Source organism: Oryx dammah, unplaced genomic scaffold, assembly GCF_014754425.2.
Source record: "Oryx dammah isolate SB20612 unplaced genomic scaffold, SCBI_Odam_1.1 HiC_scaffold_11, whole genome shotgun sequence".
Lineage (NCBI taxonomy): Eukaryota > Metazoa > Chordata > Mammalia > Artiodactyla > Bovidae > Oryx > Oryx dammah.
The window spans coordinates 21,772,525-21,791,115 of NW_024070195.1; the positions used below are offsets into that span (position 1 = coordinate 21,772,525).

Genomic DNA, 18,591 nt, shown 5'->3' on the forward strand with positions numbered 1-18,591 from the left:
ATGGCAATCAAGTAGAAACTTGGACTTCTACATCTACCTGACAGTAATGAGCTGCCACCCTCCTCTACTTCCCCTGCCACACTTTTGAATCTGTTTTCTTAGCCACAGAAATGAACGAGCACTTCTCTTTGCTTTGCAAAACTGGGAGGATTGCGTTATAGTGTTGTTTTTGTTTTTTAAAGAACTAAACCTCTACAAATATGTAATCATGACCATTACTATAAGAGATTTCATGAAAACTGAGAAACTGCTCAGTTAAGTTCATGAAAGGTATAAGAAACCATCTTTTAGCCTTAAGGGTCCGTCAGCCGATGGACACTGGAGGAGTTTCCCCGTTAGTAAATCTGTATCTCCTTTGAAAACCAGATGGTCTGCACAGACCCAGCTCTGTACCGTGTTTGTGTTCAGTTCTCTGCATCTCCAAAACGTACAGAAGCACTGACATGGAAGAGTCGGGTCCTGAGGGATCTATGTATGGCAAGGGAGAGGAACCTAAGCCAGGCCTAGGAAAAGAGGACAACACCCCCAATCCAGCCCCAAGATCTCTGCAGAAGTAAATGGCAACCCACTCCAGTATTCTTGCCTGGGAAATCCCACAGACAGGGGAGTCCGGCGGGCTGCAGTCTGTGGGGTCTCAAAGAGTCAGACACGACCTGGCGACTAAACCACAAATGGAGCATCCAGCCTCGGGATGAACCAGGTTTCCACCTACTCCCAGTTACAGTCCAGAGTCAATCAACGAAAGGAGTGTTTAAGCCACAGCTCACACCAGGAACTGGAAATCTGTCAAATGCTCAAATGCATCTCTGTTGGTTCCTCAGCCACCTCTCTAGGAAACTTGGAGGACCTGTCATTTTGGTGGCTGGTCTTAAATTCACCCATTCCAGTCCATTTTAGTTCGCTGATTCCTAGAATGTCGACATTCACTCTTGCCATCTCCTATTTGATCACTTCCAATTTGCCTTGATTCATGGACCTGACATTCCAAGTTCCTATGCAATATTGTTTACAGCATCAGACCTTGCTTCTATTACCAGCTGCATCCACAACTGGGTATTGTTTTTGCTTTGGCTCCATCTCTTCGTTCTTTCTGGAGTTATTTCTCCACTGATCTCCAGTAGCATATTGGGCACCTACCGACCCAGGGAGTTCCCCTTTCAGTATCCTATCATTTTGCCTTTTCATACTGTTCATGGGGTTCTCAAGGCAAGAATACTTTAGTGGTTTGCCATTCACTTCTCCAGTGGACCACAATCTGTCAGACCTCTCCACCATGACCCATCCATCTTGGGTGATCCCACATGGCATGGCTTAGTTTCATTGAGTTAGACAAGGCTGTGGTCCGTGTGATCAGATTGGCTAGTTTTCTGTGATTATGGTTTCAGTGTGTCTGCCTTCTGATGCCCTCTCACAACACCTACCGTCTCACTTGGGTTTCTCTTACCTTGGACATGAGCTATCTCTCACGGCTGCCCCAGCAAAGTGCAGCCACTGCTCCTTACCTTGGAAGAGGTGTATCTCTTCATAGCCACCTCTCCTGACCTTGACCATTATATCTACCACTATGGGCAGGAATCCCTTAGAAGAAATGGAGTAGCCACCATGGTCAACAAAAGAGTCAGAAATGCAGTACTTGGATGCAATCTCAAAAACGACAGAATGATCTCTGTTCATTTCCAAGGCAAACCATTCAATATCACGGTAATCCAAGCCTATGCCCCAACCAGTAACACTGAAGAAGCTAAAGTTGAATGGTTCTATGAAGACCTACAGGACCTTTTAGAACTAACACCCAAAAAAGATGTCCTTTTCATTATAGGGAACTGGAATGCAAAAGTAGGAAGTCAAGAAACACCTGGAGTAACAGGCAAATTTGGCCTTGGAGTACAGAATGAAGCAGGGCAAAGGCTAAAAGAGTTTTACCAAGAGAACACACTGGTCATAGCAAACACCCTCTTCCAACAACACAATAGAAGACTCTACACATGAGCATCACCAGATGGTCAACACTGAAATCAGACTGATTATATTCCTTGCAGCCAAAGATGGAGAAGCTCTATACAGTCAGCAAAAACAAGACTGGGCACTGACTGTGGCTCAGATCATGAACTCCTTATTGCCAAATTCAGACTTAAATTGAAGAAAGTGGGGAAAACCACTAGACCATTCAGGTAAGACCTAAATCAAATCCCTTATGATTATACAGTGGAAGTGAGAAATAGATTTAAGGGACTAGATCTGATAGACAGAGTGCCTGATGAACTATGGACGGAGGTTCATGACATTTTACAGGAGCCAGGGATCAAGACCATCCCCATGGAAAAGAAATGCAAAAAAGTAAAATGGCTGTCTGAGGAGGCCTTACAAATAGCTGTGAAAAGAAGAGAAGTGAAAAGCAAAGGAGAAAAGGAAAGATATAAGCATCTGAATGCAGAGTTCCAGAGAATAGCAAGAAGAGATAAGAAAGCCTTTGTCAGGGATCAATGCAAAGAAATAGAGGAAAAGGACAGAATGGGGAAGACTAGAGATCTCTTCAAGAAAATTAAATATACCAAGGGAACATTTCATGCAAAGATGGGCTTGATAAAGGACAGAAATGGTATGGACCTAACAGAAGCAGAAGATATTAAGAGGAGGTGGCAAGAATACACAGAAGAACTGTACAAAAAAGATCTTCACGACCAAGATAATCACGATGGTGTGATCACTCACCTAGAGCCAGACATCCTGGAATGTGAAGTCAAGTGGGCCTTAGAAAGCATCACTACGAGCAAAGCTAGTGGAAGTGATGGAATTCTAGTGGAGCTATTTCAAATCCTGAAAGATGATGCTGTCAAAGTGCTGCACTCAATATGTCAGCAAATTTGGAAAACTCAGCAGTGGCCACAGGACTGGAAAAGGTCAGTTTTCATTCCAATCCCAAAGAAAGGCAATGCCAAAGAATGCTCAAACTACCACACAATTGGACTCATCTCACATGCTAGTAAAGTAATGCTCAAAATTCTCCAAGCCAGGCTTCAGCAATATGTGAACCGTGAACTTCCAGATGTTCAAGCTGGTTTTAGAAAAGGCAGAGGAACCAGAGATCAAATTGCCAACATCCGCTGGATCATGGAAAAAGCAAGAGAGTTCCAGAAAAACATCTATTTCTGCTTTATTGACTATGCCAAAGCCTTTGATTGTGTGGATCATAATAAACTATGGACAATTCTGAGAGAGATGGGAATACCAGACCACCTGACCTGCCTCTTGAGAAACCTATATGCAGGTCAGGAAGCAACAGTTAGAACTGGACATGGAATAACAGACTGGTTCCAAATAGGATACGGAGTACGTCAAGCCTGTATATTGTCACCCTGCTTATTTAACTTATATGCAGAGTACATCATGAGAAACGCTGGACTGGAAGAAGCACAAGCTGGAATCAAGATTGCCAGGAGAAATATCAATAACCTCAGATATGCAGATGACACCACCCTTATGGCAGAAAGTGAAGAGGAACTAAAAAAGCCTCTTGATGAAAGTGAAAGAGGAGAGTGAAAAAGTTGGCTTAAAGCTCAACAGTCAGAAAACGAAGATCATGGCATCTGGTCCCATCACTTCATGGGAAATAGATAGGGCAACACTGGAAACAGTGGCTGACTTTATTTTTGGGGGCTCCAAAATCACTGCAGATGGTGACTGCAGCCATGAAATTAAAAGAGGCTTACTCCTTGGCAGGAAAGTTATGACCAACCTAGATAGTATATTCAAAAGCAGAGACATTACTTTGCCAACAAAGGTCCGTCTAGTCAAGGCTATGGTTTTTCCAGTGGTCATGTATGGATGTGAGAGTTGGACTGTGAAGAAAGCTGAGCGCCGAAGAACTGATGTTTTGGAACTGTGGTGTTGGAGAAGACTCTTGAGTCCCCTCGACTGCAAGGAGATCCAACCAGCCCATCCTAAAGGAGATCAGTCCTGGGTGTTCACTGAAAGGACTGATGCTGAAGCTGAACCTTCAATACTTTGGCCACCTCATGCGAAGAGTTGACTCATTGGAGAAGACTCTGATGGTGGGAGGGATTGGGGGGCAGGAGGAGAAGGGGACGACAGAGGATGAGATGGCTGGATGGCATCACCAACTCGATGGACGTGAATCTGACTGAACTCCGGGAGTTGGTGGTGGACGGGGAGGCCTGGCGTGCCGTGATTCATGGGGTCGCAAAGAGTCGGACATGACTGAGAGACTGAACTGAACTGAACTGGCAACTGACCTGACTTTGCGTGCTCAGAAAGTGAAAGTGAAAGCTGCTCAGTCATGTCCGACTCTTTGCAACCCCATGGACTGTCTATGGAATTCTCCAGGCCAGAGTACTGGAGTGGGTAGCCTTTCCCTTCTACAAGGGATCTTCCCAACCCAGGGATTGAATCCATGTCTCCCGCATTGCGGGCGGATTCTTTACCAACTGAGCTATCAAAGTGCGTGCTCAGAGGTTTCCTCCTAATTGCTCAGGCAGGCAAGTCGACGAGGGTTCGTTTGACCTCTGGTGTCCAGGAGCCACTCAGTCTGGGCTTGTATCTTTCTACCCCAATGAGGCTACCTGGCCACTCCCACCGGATGGTGTGCAGCCCTAGGTTCCCTTCACACCGGGTCCTCTGAGCTTCCAGCCCTTAGGATCGCTCTACCGAAGAGTCTCTTAAGATACCAACTGTCAGTTACCTTCACTCGGTTCCCAGGGTCAGAAGCAATAATCAACACCCACCTACGGAAAGAGCAGCAACAAAAGGGGCAGAGGACGGCTTGCCCTCCACTGTTTTCAATTCTTGGAATACTTGAGTCCCTCTGAGTAACCTAACCACTGATTTTGTCGGTCTGGGGTGGGGCTGGGCAACTGCACTTCAAACAGCCCAGGTGATTGTAACACAGGTAGACACCTAGAAACAGTGGCTTCATCATAGAGCTAAGGTGGCTAGCATGGAAATCTGAATGTGGGTCCAGAGACCTAAAAACATCACAGGGTAATTTACAGGCTGTGTTCTTCTCCCAGTTCTCCTTTTTATGGACATTATTAAAATAAATGAGAACCAAAGGCAGAGATTACCACTGCTTGAGACACTAGTACTTAAGACACTTGAAACAACTGAGATGGAGGGATTTCTAATACGTACTGTGAGGATGAAGCACATCACTTGGTAAAGATGTCTTTTTATTTTATTTTTTTATGCACCTATCTTTTTATTTTTTTCTCTTTGGACACCATTGTTGACCAGAGTTTTAGGGTCTGATTTTGCCTTCTGATTCCTTTTTATATTCTCACATTTTGGCCACCCTTTTCCTCTTTTCATCTGTTTTTTTGCTGATGCCTAAAATGTGTCTCAGGGCTCCAAGTCTAAGTGTTCATGAAACTACATATAATTCACAGTGATCTTTGTTCATAGTTTTTTTTTAAAAAAACTTTTTTAATGTGGCTAAAAAACAGATCACCATAACTACTTAACCACTTGGGTTTCACTTTTCTCAAGTAGGTATGAAATGAGCTAAACTCCAAAATTTCTTTTTAAACCTCAGTATTTTTTTGATTCTTGGAATAGGAGAATCAGAGAATGGCAACCCACTCCAGTATTCTTGCCCGGAGAATCCCACAGAGAGAGGGGGCTGATGCACTATGGTTCCTGGGGTCACAAAGAGTCGGACACAACTCAAGCAACTTGCATGCATGTATGCGTTCTCTGACTATATACTGAAAAGCTCCAACCTTTGATGATTCTACACTGCCTATCAAACAAAGACTCAATGCATTAGAAAAGTGTTCAAGGCCCTCAGCTTGGCCCCCAGCTACAATCTCCCACTCCTGCACTTCCCAGCAGCAACTCTGTGACCCAGACAAACTGGAAACCCCTTGCCTCTTGAACATGTCTTAGATTGGAGTCTTACCTCACCATAGCCCTTCGGCCAAAAACACTTTCCTCTATCCTCCATCTCCCTCTGCAAAGAATCTACATTTCTCTCAACTATTAACTCAATATTTAACCAATGACCCACATATGTTGGTATATACTTTATAATTCAAAATTCTAAAACAGAAAATCTTCATATTTTATAAAATTTTGACCTTAGGTATACTTTTATTTAGAATCTCTTCAGAAATAACTTTTGTCTTACTAGGAAAATATAAAAAAAATCTTCTACTAGAAGTTACTTCTTTTAAAGGAAAGCATTGTCAGATACAGAAAATAGGAATCATTTCCAAATATAAAAATATGGACAGGGTCTCGATTCTCCTAGGGTCCTGACCTTCAACTCAAAATTATAGTGAAAGAGAATCTTCAGGGCTCTATCCACAACTCTAGGTAGGTTTTAGTTGCAAGATACTTAGCCATTTCTTCCTCTTTTTTTTTGGTTGCACCTAAGGCATGCAGGATCCTAGTTCCCTGACCAGGGACAGAAGCATGCTCCCTGCAGTGGAAGCAGAGTCAACCACTGGACCACCAAGGACATCCCACTGAGCCATTTCTTGATGTAGTGTCCACTGTCCTAACTGCTCAAAGGGGTGCTGGACTATCCTTCAAGAACCAATAAGCCTATTTAATTGGATTTGAATCAATATTTCTTATACCTTGCTCAATCATAAAACTGAATTTCTTATACTTTGCTCAAACATAAAACCAAAAATCTCTTTCAGATTGGACTTTCCAAGCGCACAGGGAGGGATGCATACTGGTCCAGGAAACATTTGAAATGAGTTCAACACTAGAGACTTCACAGGTTGAATAAAAGGAGCCAGGATGGGAAAAGAGAGAAGTGAGGGAAGTTTAGAAATGTAAAGAGACAACTAAGAACTTCTGGTCTGGAAGACTGGAATAATCACAGAAACAGCCAAGGTCTTCATGTCACTGTGTCCATGCTCAGTCGCTAAGTCATGTCCAACTCTTTGCGACCCCATTGCCTACAGGTTAGTTAAGTCAAATATTATTTCTCAAATAATGAGGAATGTGGATCCTAGATAAAAGAATTAGCATAAGAGAATTAGTACAATCAGTATCAGAAAACAAGGAAAGTTAGTTTGGTAAACTGTAAGTCATTTTAATTGCGTGAACCATCATTGCATTCTAAGAGTACATCTGTCTCTACAGCATATATAACATATTTTGTTTCTTGGTGTTTTACCAGCTGTTAAGAAAATTAAGAATTTTGAAAAGCTATAAACAAAACAAAAAAACAAGCACAGAACAAATCAAACATTCAACCTTCAATTGCAAATGTAAAAATTCAGTTCATTAGAAATAATTCCTCTAAAATCCTAATCTGTTCATATTTTAAATATTTTAAAAGCTGACATAATTGAATTATCCAAACATGCTGCTTCAGCATATTGGAGAAGCATTTAAAATACTTATGAACTCAGATTATAATAGTATATATACTATATCACTATGTGCTCAATTGCTTAGTCGTGTCCAACTCTTTGCAGTCCCATGGACTGTAGCTCCTGTGTCCATGGGATTATCAAAGCAAGAATACTGGAGTGGGTTGCCACTTCCTCAACCAGGGATCGAACCCACATTTCCTGTGGCTCCTGAAATAGCTCTGTGGATTCTTTACCACTGAGCCACCTGGGAAGCCTATTATATCACTATATGGAGTATATATTTAACTTGAGAAGTTGATTATTGCAAACTTATCCTACTATATTTTCTTTAACTTCATCCTAAAATCCCTATGTATTTCTATTGGATATAATTTAAACCTCAAGACACAATAAACTATATACTCTTGAGGAAATTTAAGTTTTTTTTCTTTTAAGATTGTTGATAATACCTACAATTAGTCACAGGTAGTGACACTAACAGTTTGAAATGTTAGGTTTAAGAATATATAACAAACAAAATACATGAAATCAAAAACATCACCTATCACTTCATTTCTCCACATAAGCATTATGTGCAATTCTTGTCATCCAAATCCTGTTTTCTAGCTCATGTGGAGGTTGTTAGCTTTTAAACAGAAAGAGTTTGACTTGGACCAAACTAGGGAAAAGAATAAAATAATATATAACATTTTGAAATGGCAATTTTTCATCTGTAGGAGTACGTTGAACTACAGAGCACCAACAAATGATATATCACCAACTTGTAAACAGAATAAGGAAGCTTTCTGTTATAAGGCAGAAATATCTGAAGATTACACTGTTTCATGAAAACAAAAAGATGTAGAAGGGTGTGAATAGTATGCTATCATTCTGCATAATTAAGGGAATAAAATTATATATTCATATTTTCTTGTATTTACATAAAGAAACCCTGAAAAGTAGTAAGAAACTAGTTAAATGACTACCTACAAGGAGAAAGATAGGGACCTTTTTTAATGTTGTTTTGCTATTAGAACCAGGTGCAGAATGAATTATCTTTTGTAAAAACTCCTTCTAAGTAAATTAAAATTTAAAGTTAAAAATAATCACTCGTTATAAAAATAAATAAAATGCCTCAAATGAGATATAAATGGGAGGAATCTTTCTTGGAACTCCATTGTAAATTAAATAGGCTGTGCGTCTATTGAAACAAATAAACGGGCAGGTTTGTTGAGCTAAAAAGCAAAATTGTAATGCCTCATAAGTGCTCTAAGTTGCATACGGCAATACAATGCTTCCGACGGCTTAGCAGAAAGAGCACTGCACTAAAAATAAGGAGAGAGGGTTCTAGTTCCAGCTGCATTAACTAGCTGTGTGATGTTACACAGTCACTTCTAGAGCTTCTGTATCCATATCTGTTAAATAAGGGCATGCAGAAATGACGCTGAGGTCCCTTACTGTGTTCTATTACTCTTAAGTTACCCGCTTGTGTAGATGATATTCCAATCCAGATTCTTAGCACCATAGATATTCCACTTCTTTTTCGTAACACTCAGTGTTAAGGGAAAGGAGTTTTTTAATGTATGACTTTGGTAATAATCAATAAATAGCAGCGAGAAGCATGGAGGCTATAAAAAGCAATCAGCATGGAAGACTGATCATACTTTTCTCTCTATTTTTGTATACGTCAGAAATTTTCCTTAACAAAAGGCTAAATAAAGAAAAACCCCCAAATGCTCAAAAGTCACAGGAAAAATACAGTTAGGCCTATATTTTCACAACAAAGATCTTAAGTGAGATATCAGATTTTTAAGCTAAGTATCTTAGTCTTTGTAAAATTTAAAATCATGAGCAATATTTGTTATGAGTAGACACTGAGCTAGTAATAATATATGGTTGAGTCAATTTCTTGGTTTTTAACTGAAGGCTGAATTTCTAAACCTCTATAGGGAGAAGCCTTTTGTGTATGGAAAGATCCAAGTGCCCCCTTTTGTAGGTTAAAAGGCAAATTTTCCTATCTTATGCAAATAGAAACTAATCTAATAGTTTACATTACAGATTTTACTGAAATTATTTTAAAATTAATTTTTAAATACTACCTTTGACTTTTTGTATTCAGGTTGCATATAATTTTTAAGACTTAAAATCAGTTTTAAAAAACTAGGATAAAGTTTTCCTGAAGCATATCTAGAAAATTTTTTGGACAGATATGTGTGAAATTATGAAATCAATACAATAATAGTCAGTGTTGCAAAGTTATGGATGTCACTGACCAAAGAGACTTTGACAGTTGCATTTAAGATATTATGCTTCTCTCAGCATAAAAATCAGGACATTTTCACTGGCTTTCTCTGGAGCTTCTTATTACTAGAGGATTAAATTATTAATACTATTGTTCTCTCAGGGATAAAGTAAGAACCAGGACCCTGGCTTCCTTGCCTACTGGCTTCCTTGCCTAGTGGTCTGGCATCAGGAAATGCTGCCCTACCTGTTCCAAGGAGCTAGCTGGATTCAGCCATGGGGTGGACTTTCCGATGTTGGATGAGGTTGCAGTGGTAGATGAAGTTCTTGCCACATTCGGCACATTTATAAGGTCTTTCTCCAGTGTGAATTCTCTGATGCTTAATGAGGACAGAACGTCGACTAAAGCTCTTACTGCACTGATTGCACTGGTAAGGCTTTTCTCCTGTGTGGATCCTGAGATGATGAAAAAGCCCAGCATTCTGGCTAAAGGCTTTGCCACAAACGCTGCACTGGTAACGCTTCTCCCCAGTGTGGAGTCTCTGGTGCTGGAACAGGCCTGATCGCTGGCTGAAGGCCCGCCCACACTCATCACACTCATAAGGCTTCTCGCCCGTGTGCGTTCTCTGGTGCTCGATAAGGATGGAATTCTGGGTGAAGCTTTTCCCACATTCACTACAGATATAGGGTCTTTCCCCTGAAGAGCTTCCCCGTTGCCTCTCCAATCTACCTTCGTGGTCACAGGTCTCTCCATATTCAGGCCCTGGAATAGTATCACCATTCAGTTTGTCAGGTGCCTCCACAAGAGACTTTTCTTCTTTAGACAGCTCCCTCTTTGGGGCCAACTCCACATTCCAAGTTCCAGTCTCACTGTCTGAAATAATACATGGATTACATGAATGTTGTGTTTCCAAAGAAAGAAAAATACTGGTCAGGAGAGGGGGTGGAAGGGGACAAGCAACCATGTTTTCTATTTACTTTCCCACTCTTAACAATTACACCTGGGCTTCAGTGAGAAGTGCCCTGTATCACAACTGCCTGTTTACTGTCTACCTCTCCCCAGAATGTAAACTCCCTAAGGGCAAGGACCATGTCTACCTTGCTCATCACTGTTTTCTCCAGTACCCAGCACAGTGCCTGGCCCACAGCAGACACCAAGTAAATGCGCTGAGTTGATGACCTTTCGGGGAATGACTTAGGCTTCCTAAGCAAATTCTAATCCTCACCAATCTCCTGAATCGGGCACACCCCTCGCAAGTTCCACTGAGGCCGCTCTTCCAAGGTTTGGAGCTGGCTGCCTGATGACTCCTGGGCTGTTCCTAGAGCTGCTTTCTCCTTCACAAGCTCCTTTTGTTCATGATCACGGACCGGGACCTGGCAAAAATTAAGGACAATTGGGAACCAAGTATCAGAGAAGACACTGCAAGGCCTTCTCAGGATCAATGGATAGGAAAAGATGGATCAAGAAACTGGCAAATAGAAAAGGTCGAGAGATTAAAGAGTCTAGTATATCTGATCAAGTCAGGTATAAAGAAATCCATCTTTTCCTCCTCTTTCTCTCACTGCACTGAAACCCCATGCTTCACCATGCAAGCACAAATCCTTGTTCTCCCTTCTTCCCACCTGCTCTCTTGGTTCATCCAGCTCTCTCTCCAAATCCTCCAGCACAATTACCGCCTCTTCTCCACTCACTGGGCGGTGCTCTCTCACCCAGGCCTGGAGCTCCTCGGGCAGGATGGTTAGGAACTGCTCCAGCACCAGCAGCTCCAGGATCTGCTCTTTGGTGTGCATCTCCGGTCTCAGCCACTGATGGCAGAGCTCCTGGAGCTTTTGAAGAGCCTCTCGGGGCCCTGGTGTCTCCTGGTAGCAGAACTGTCTGAAGCGTCTACGAAAGATCTCTCTGGTATGAGGGTTATCTCTTGACAGGCCAGATTCTTGGACCATTCTTGTGTGGTCCCCCTTTTCCTCTTTTACTTTCACTGCTAGAAGTCCCTTGTGCATCTCTGGAGTCTGAAGGGCCAAGGCTGTGGCTATTCAGAAAAAGAATCTAATCTTGATAATTCCCTCTTGATCTTTCCTTCTGGAAATCCCAAAATCTAAAAAATAATTTGCAGGGGAAAAAATGAAGAAAATCCTTTTTGCTGGTAGGCACTGGAAGTATTTAGACCCAAATCAGTAACTCTAATGAAGAACATGAATGCATGATTAATAATAATAATGATTATGCAAATACTGGTGAAAGTAAGATAGGAAGGGAAACAAAAACAAAACAATGCCCCCGCCCTGAATTTTATTGAAGGGACTGTTTGATCATCCTGAATGAATCAGCTCAAATAAATCAATTTGAATATACTGGGTTTCCATCTGAATGGCAAGATACTAGACTCAGGCAGTTTTTAGTTGAATGGAGGTATACAAACACTTTAGTTCGAAGATGTCACAGAAGACACTTTTTCAAGGAGAAAAAGGAAAGAAAAAGGAAGAGGGAGGGAAAGTAAAGAGGATAAATAAATAGAATGAGGAACAACAAAAAAATGTGCCTGGGGAAAAGAAACTGAATCCCTTGAAGCAAGTTAGGTGTGGAGGAAAGAGCTGTCTGCTTGGAGCCGGGAAACCTGGAATTGAGACTGATCCCCAGGTACCCCCTCCACAGTCTTGGGCTTCACCTTTTGTGCTTTAGTCTACTTAATCAGGAACATAGGAATCCCAAAGCCAACTTTGTCTACCTTTCTAGGTTGATATAGAAATTAAATAAGAGCACAGATAAAGAACACAAAGAAGCAGGTAGTTTGGTAAACTCTGTCTATGGGGTCGCACAGAGTCGGACACGACTGAAGCGACTTAGCAGCAGCAGCAACAAAGTATTATAAATTACCATGACTGTGGGGCTTCTCTGGTGGTTCAGTAGCAAAGAATTTGCCTGCCAGTGCAGGGGACATAGTTTCAATCCCAGGTCCAGAAAGATCCCACATTCTGTGGAGCAACTAAGCCCATGGGCCACAACTACAAAGCCTGTGATCTAGAGCCCACGAGCAACAACTATGGAGCCCAAGCGCCACAAATACTGAAGCCCGTTTCTCTGCAAAAAAGAGAAACTATAGAACTGAGAAGCTTGAACACCACAGCTACAGACCAGCCCCCTCACTCACTGTTAGAGAAAGCTTGCATGCAGCAGTGAAGACCAGAGCAGCCATAAATAAATAATCTTTTTTAAAAAATTAATTACCACTATTATTATTTTTCTTATAAAATTTTCAAATATTTTTTCTCATAAATTTTATTGAAAGATTAAATGAATATCCTAGTGATCTAAACACAATGGCAAAAGAATCAAAAAGTAGTCAACTGTAGTGGTCTTGGCTCATAGATAGTAAAATGAAGAAAATATTAGTTTTAATATTTTTAAAATACAGAATTTTAGCTCTTTTTGCCTTTTAATTTCTTGGAAACTGTTTCTCTTTGAAGCTCCTCAAGGATGGAGAGTGGGCACCTGTATGTAAAATAAGTGCTAATAAAGAGACAAATGTCAGAATTTCCAGCGGCGAAATTTCCAGTGGTGATCCAGTGACTAAGACTCCACAGTCGCAATGCACGGGGCCTGGGTTTGATTCCTGGTTGGAAAACTAGATTCCACATGTCACATCTAAAGATCCTGCATGCTGCAACAAAGGTCAAAGATCATGTGTGCTGAAACTAAGACCTGGAACAGGGAAGTAAATATAAATATTTTTTTACAAAAGAGACAAATGTCTATGACCACTTATGAACAATCTTAATCAGGACAGTAATTAATTAAGGCAATTTTCTGAAAGAAAACTAATTATGTGACCTAGTGATTTCCAAGCACCATTTCTGGGCACAGGCTTTCAAACTTTTTTGACCAGGGCCTTTAGTAAGAAATATTTTATATTGTGACCCAGAACACATATACATGTGCATGAGTATATGCTTGTGCATGTGTGATATACACAAACACAAAAATGGAAATAATTGTTTTCTTTTACAAAATACCATGTATACTTACCTTATGTGATATATACTCTTATTTTCAAAATCCTATTTTGTAAAATGAAAAAACAAAAAACCCTGGTCATAACCCATTACATAGATTACATGACCCACATAGGGATTATACCTATAGTTTTTTAAACATTTTTGTTCTAATTTTAAGTAAAATTACTGTAATCCACTGTAGAAATAACCCTACATCATTCTTAAGTATTGGCAGGCATCACAAAATTTAAAAAACTAAGGATAGATTATTTAAGTTGTTAGTAAACATTGATCATACTACAACTAAAAGAAAAGTTAAATTCATATTGCCATTACTGGTTATAGTCATCAAAGGGAAAAAAAAGCACATTGGTATGAGACAGCATCCTTCTGGGTAACCTGTGAACATTATCCCTTCACAAATTTCTAACACCTTTGGCTTGCTTGACTTCTATAGACCACCTCAAGAAGAGTGGAGACAGTTTCTACTCAAAAGATAAGGTCCCTGAGTTCATCTTTCCCCAACTCACCACCACTCTGACTACCACATTATCTTTTTCTGTTGAACTTTTCATATACCAATTCATTCATTCAGCAAATATTTACTCAGAGCCTACCATATTCCAGGTACTCTTCTGGGCTACAAACAAAAATAGTTTTCACTTTAAGGAATTGACAGTCTTATAACATAATAATAATTGACATTTATAGTGCTTTTAATGTACCAGGCACCATTTTAGATGCTTTACATAAATTAACTCAATTAACCCACAAAGCAACCATTAGTTAAGGTACTATTATTAACCCCATATTGCAGATAAGAAAACTGAGGCATAAAGAGTCTATGTCATTCACCCAAAGCGTCACAGGTAGTTAGTGGTGAGGCTGCAGTTCAAACCCAGAAAACCTTTAGAATTCATATTCTCAATCACTATACCACTATTTCTTCTCTATGTAGGGGGAAGAAGGGGACAGGAGGACAAAAGGGGGTCAGATGAGCCAGATGATAATTAAATGTATGTTAAGTAGTGATAAATCCTATGCAGAACAATAAATGTAAAGGATATAGTAAGAGGGAAGAAAGGTTTCTATTTTATGTGGGTTAGTCAAGGAAGGCCTTGTTGATAAACTATTATTTGAGCAGAGACCTGAAGGAAGTGAGGAGCAAATCATGGAACTATCTGGATAAAGACTGTTGCATGCACGGGAACACTGAGTTCTTGGAGGTAGGAGCATGTATGCATTTTTCAAGGAACAGTGAGTTAACCAATGTGGCTACTAGAGAGAAGGCAAACAAGACAGGAACAGGAGATGAAGTCAGGTTAGGAACAGATCATGAAAAGCCATTATAAGGGTTCTGCCTTGTACTCTAAGAGACAAGTAAAGCTACTGGAAGTTTCAAGCAAGAGGGGTGATAAAATTTTACTCAGTTTTAATATTAAAACATAACTGGCTGCTGCTACAAGAGACTATGGGGAAAAGCAGAAGCAGGAAGAGAAGCTAAAGCAATAATCCAGGGGCGAGATGATGGTAGCATGAACCCAGTCTGCTGAGCTTGTTCTAGGGTGAGAAAGTTTTAGGGTACAAATTACTCAATTAACCAAGATTGGGTTCAAAGGAATAAACCACCACTTGTTTAGTCAACTTTTCAGGCCCCTGAAAAATATCTTTTCCCTATTTGCCACCTACTCATCTTGGTTTCAAGTCAAAGTTTTTCTGTTCAGAGACAATGCAACTGAAGCTTTGAGCTCTGCCAAAAGAAAACCATTTCTGATATGCGAGGGTGCTAAGTCGCTTCAGTGTGTCTGACTCTTTGCGACCCTATGGATTGCAGCCTGCCGGGTTCCCTGTCCATGTTGCCCAGGTCATCTTTTCAACCCAAGGATCCAACCCGCGTCTCTAATGTCTCCTGCATTGGCAGGCAGAGTCTTTACCACTAGCGCCACCTGGTGCTATTCTGGTACATGGTGTTTCAAATCTTGACTCAGTTTCACTAAGATCAATTTCCCTCTTCTCTGTCATCTTTTCTACTGATCAAAGCGCAACACCAGCGAGTGGGTGGGAAAACAGGTGTAGACACACAAATGAAATGGCTGTTTCATCAGGTTTGCAGACGGCACACGTCCTCAAATATATTCCTCTCTCTAAATTTAAATCCTAACTAGAAGTTCAGGATTATTAAGGTGTAAAAGGGGTAGGACCATATTCAAATAAGGGAACTCACTTCCCTTACAATAAAGCTAATACAGGAAAAAAGAGCTGAGTCAGCACGGCAAAGGGTTTAAGAAAATGGACTCTAAAGTCAGACTCCCTGGATCTGAATCCTGACTACATCCCATTACCAGCTGTGGTCCCCGGGGCAAGTTACTCAACTTCATTTTCTTCCTGGACTTTAAAAAAAAAGGGGGGGGGAGGGGAAGTAACATACTACTAGTGTCTACCTCATAAAGTTACCAGAAGTAACTAAGTTAATATTGGGAAAGTGCTTTGAACAGTGCTGGCGGACACGTAAGTGCTATTTAAATATTCGTGTTTTGTTTTTTTAAATCAACAGTTGGCAAAAGCCTATACATTCTTGAGTGAATCAGACTAAAAGACGCTGTGGCAATGTTATAAAACTATCGTGCTCATTGTTTAAAATAAGCCCCCAGTAGATAATGGCAGCCGTGGGAAAATACAAACCATTCTGGCTATCGGAACCTAATCTTATCCTAGGATGAGGGGAAAGAGAGTTCCGAAGGACACTGGTGCTAGGACCGAGTGTTTGAAGGGCTCAGGAACAGACGAAGGGGATGGGGGTGGGGGCACGGACGCTGACTTTCAACTAACAAGGCCCTTCCAGGTTCCGGGGCAGCCTCCTCTGCCCTCATCTTTCCAGCCAAGCCCTGGCCAAGAAGACCCGCTGCCTCCTCCCCACACCCAATCCAGAGTCACAGCGCACAGTCCGGACTTTTCAAAGGCCCTGCGGTAGCCCGACTCCGAAGCTCACCGGGCAGCCGTGGCACCACCTCTGAATCCTTGACAACCGCAGCCTGGATAACGATAAACTACAAAGGCCGGAAGTGCGTCACACCGCGGCTCTCAGGATGTGTTCCTTCTAGTAAGCCCGGAGGTTTTCACACCTCTGTGGTCGCCGCTCTGAATCCGCTGCTAGGCGTAGGGAGGCGCTGGCTTTCATAGTCTCTTTCAAGGGGCTGGGCGTGGGGTATACAATAACTGTCCAACACAGTGTTATCTGTACACTATTTCATTTACAGATACTAACTCACTTATTCTACATAACAGTCCTGTGGGTTCGATATAATTATATCCGTTTCAGTTCAGTTCAGTCGCTCAGTCGTGTCCGACTCTTTGCGACCCCATGAATCGCAGCACGCCAGGCCTCCCCGTGCATCACCAGCTCCCGGAGTTCACTCAGACTCACGTCCACCGAGTCGGTGATGCCATCCAGCCATCTCATCCTCTGTCGTCCCCTTTTCCTCCTGCCCTCAATCCCTCGGCACATTCTATCTACATTTATCAATTACTATTTCCTGCAAAGAAAACTTTGTGTGCACCTTATTTTCTAGCACAAGATATTCCAGGTTCATTTTATACTTTTCCTGCCTTAGACCTGGAATCCGCCATTGCTCCATGAAGCTGTGGTTCCTTTTAATGTAGAATGATATACAGAAACTAAGATCTGAATTTTGAATAATAAACTCATTGCTACTGGGATAGATCATTGTTTTTAGGCCCTATCATTAGACCCCCCCCCCCCCCTTTTTTTTTTTTAGTAACACATGCGTGCGTGCTAAGTCTGGTCACTACCATCCGACTCATTTGCGACCCTATGGACTATAGCCCGCCAGGCTCCTCTGTCCATGGGGATTCTCCAGGCAAAAATATTGGAGTGGGTTGCCCAGCCCTCCTCCAGGGGATCTTCCTGTCCTTGGGATCTAGCCCGCATCACTTACATCTCCTGCACTGGCGGGTGGATTCTTTACCACTATGGCCACCTGGAAAGTCATCATTAGACCTTAAGGCTGGAATAAAATATACATCTGATAAGGATTTTATAAAATATTGCCAATTCAAATACAACTTCACAGATTTCTTCTTCGTTTTCACCGTTGCACATATGATCTTCCGTTCTTCCATAGGAAAAAAAAACCCTGTTCCGAACAACATCCATATAGTCACTCAATTTGCTCTTACAATATATTTTTTTTTAATTTTTAAAATATCAACATCATTAGCAATAACACATCTACTATGTTCAGTTCTCAGTTTCTTTGCTTGCTTTATTTGTTCTTGAATTGTATCCCATTAAGGGAGATAGAGTACATATACATAACTTATTTGAATTCTTTTCTCTGTGTAGCTATATTATAAACTTGATATACAGTTAGTCATTTGTTTCTGTTTTATTCAGTTTCAAGATTTGCTTTCTTCTCCTTTCTGAACATGCAAAACAGTTCAAAATTAAAATTACATAAAAATATATATTCAGAGTTTTGGGTCCATCCCTAACTCCTTCATCTCATATATACTCTTGCCCCATTTTTATTAGTTTTATCCTTTCCTTCTTCCTACTTCCTTCTATCATCCCTTCCCTTCCTTTCTTGTACAAAAACAAACTTTTACCCCTTTATATCTACGCTGCTGCTGCTGCTAAGTTGCTTCAGTCGTGTCTGACTCTGTGCGACCCCAGAGACAGCAGCCCACCAGGCTCCCCCATCCCTGGGATTCTCCAGGCAAGAACACTGGAGTGGGTTGCCATTTCCTTCTCCAATGCAGGAAAGTGAAAAGTGAAAGTGAAATCGCTCAGTCGTGACCGACTCCTAGCGACCCCATGGACTGGAGCCTACCAGGCTCCTCTGTCCATGGGATTTTCCAGGCAAGAGTACTGGAGTGGGTTGCCATTGCCTTCTCACTTTATATCTATAAATAATGTTATATATACTCTTTTGCATCTTACGTTAATAAAAATAAGCTGGTGCATGTGCATGCTCAGTTGCTTCAGTCGTGTCCAACTCTTTGCAACCCC

General features: G+C 41.3%; 1 protein-coding gene across 1 annotated transcript; it reads right to left on the minus strand.

Annotated features, from left to right (window-relative positions):
* Positions 1-5,386: 5,386 nt before the first annotated feature.
* Positions 5,387-16,603, minus strand: ZSCAN23 (zinc finger and SCAN domain containing 23). The gene is made up of 4 exons (XM_040250001.1): positions 16,552-16,603; positions 11,193-11,665; positions 10,796-10,943; positions 5,387-10,443 (listed from the first exon to the last, which is right to left on the minus strand). The coding sequence occupies exons 2-4, from the start codon at positions 11,568-11,570 to the stop codon at positions 9,830-9,832; spliced, it is 1,140 nt and encodes a 379-aa protein (XP_040105935.1). The 5' UTR covers positions 11,571-11,665; positions 16,552-16,603; the 3' UTR covers positions 5,387-9,829.
* Positions 16,604-18,591: the final 1,988 nt, after the last annotated feature.

Coding starts and splice junctions, on each gene's coding strand:
- ZSCAN23 (XM_040250001.1), bottom strand. CDS start 11,570: ATGCACAAGGGACTTCTAGCAGTGAAAGTAAAAGAGGAAAAGGGGGAC. Junction 10,944..11,192: donor TGGATGAACCAAGAGAGCAG/GTGGGAAGAAGG, acceptor AATTTTTGCCAG/GTCCCGGTCCGTGATCATGA. Junction 10,444..10,795: donor GTGCCCGATTCAGGAGATTG/GTGAGGATTAGA, acceptor GTATTATTTCAG/ACAGTGAGACTGGAACTTGG.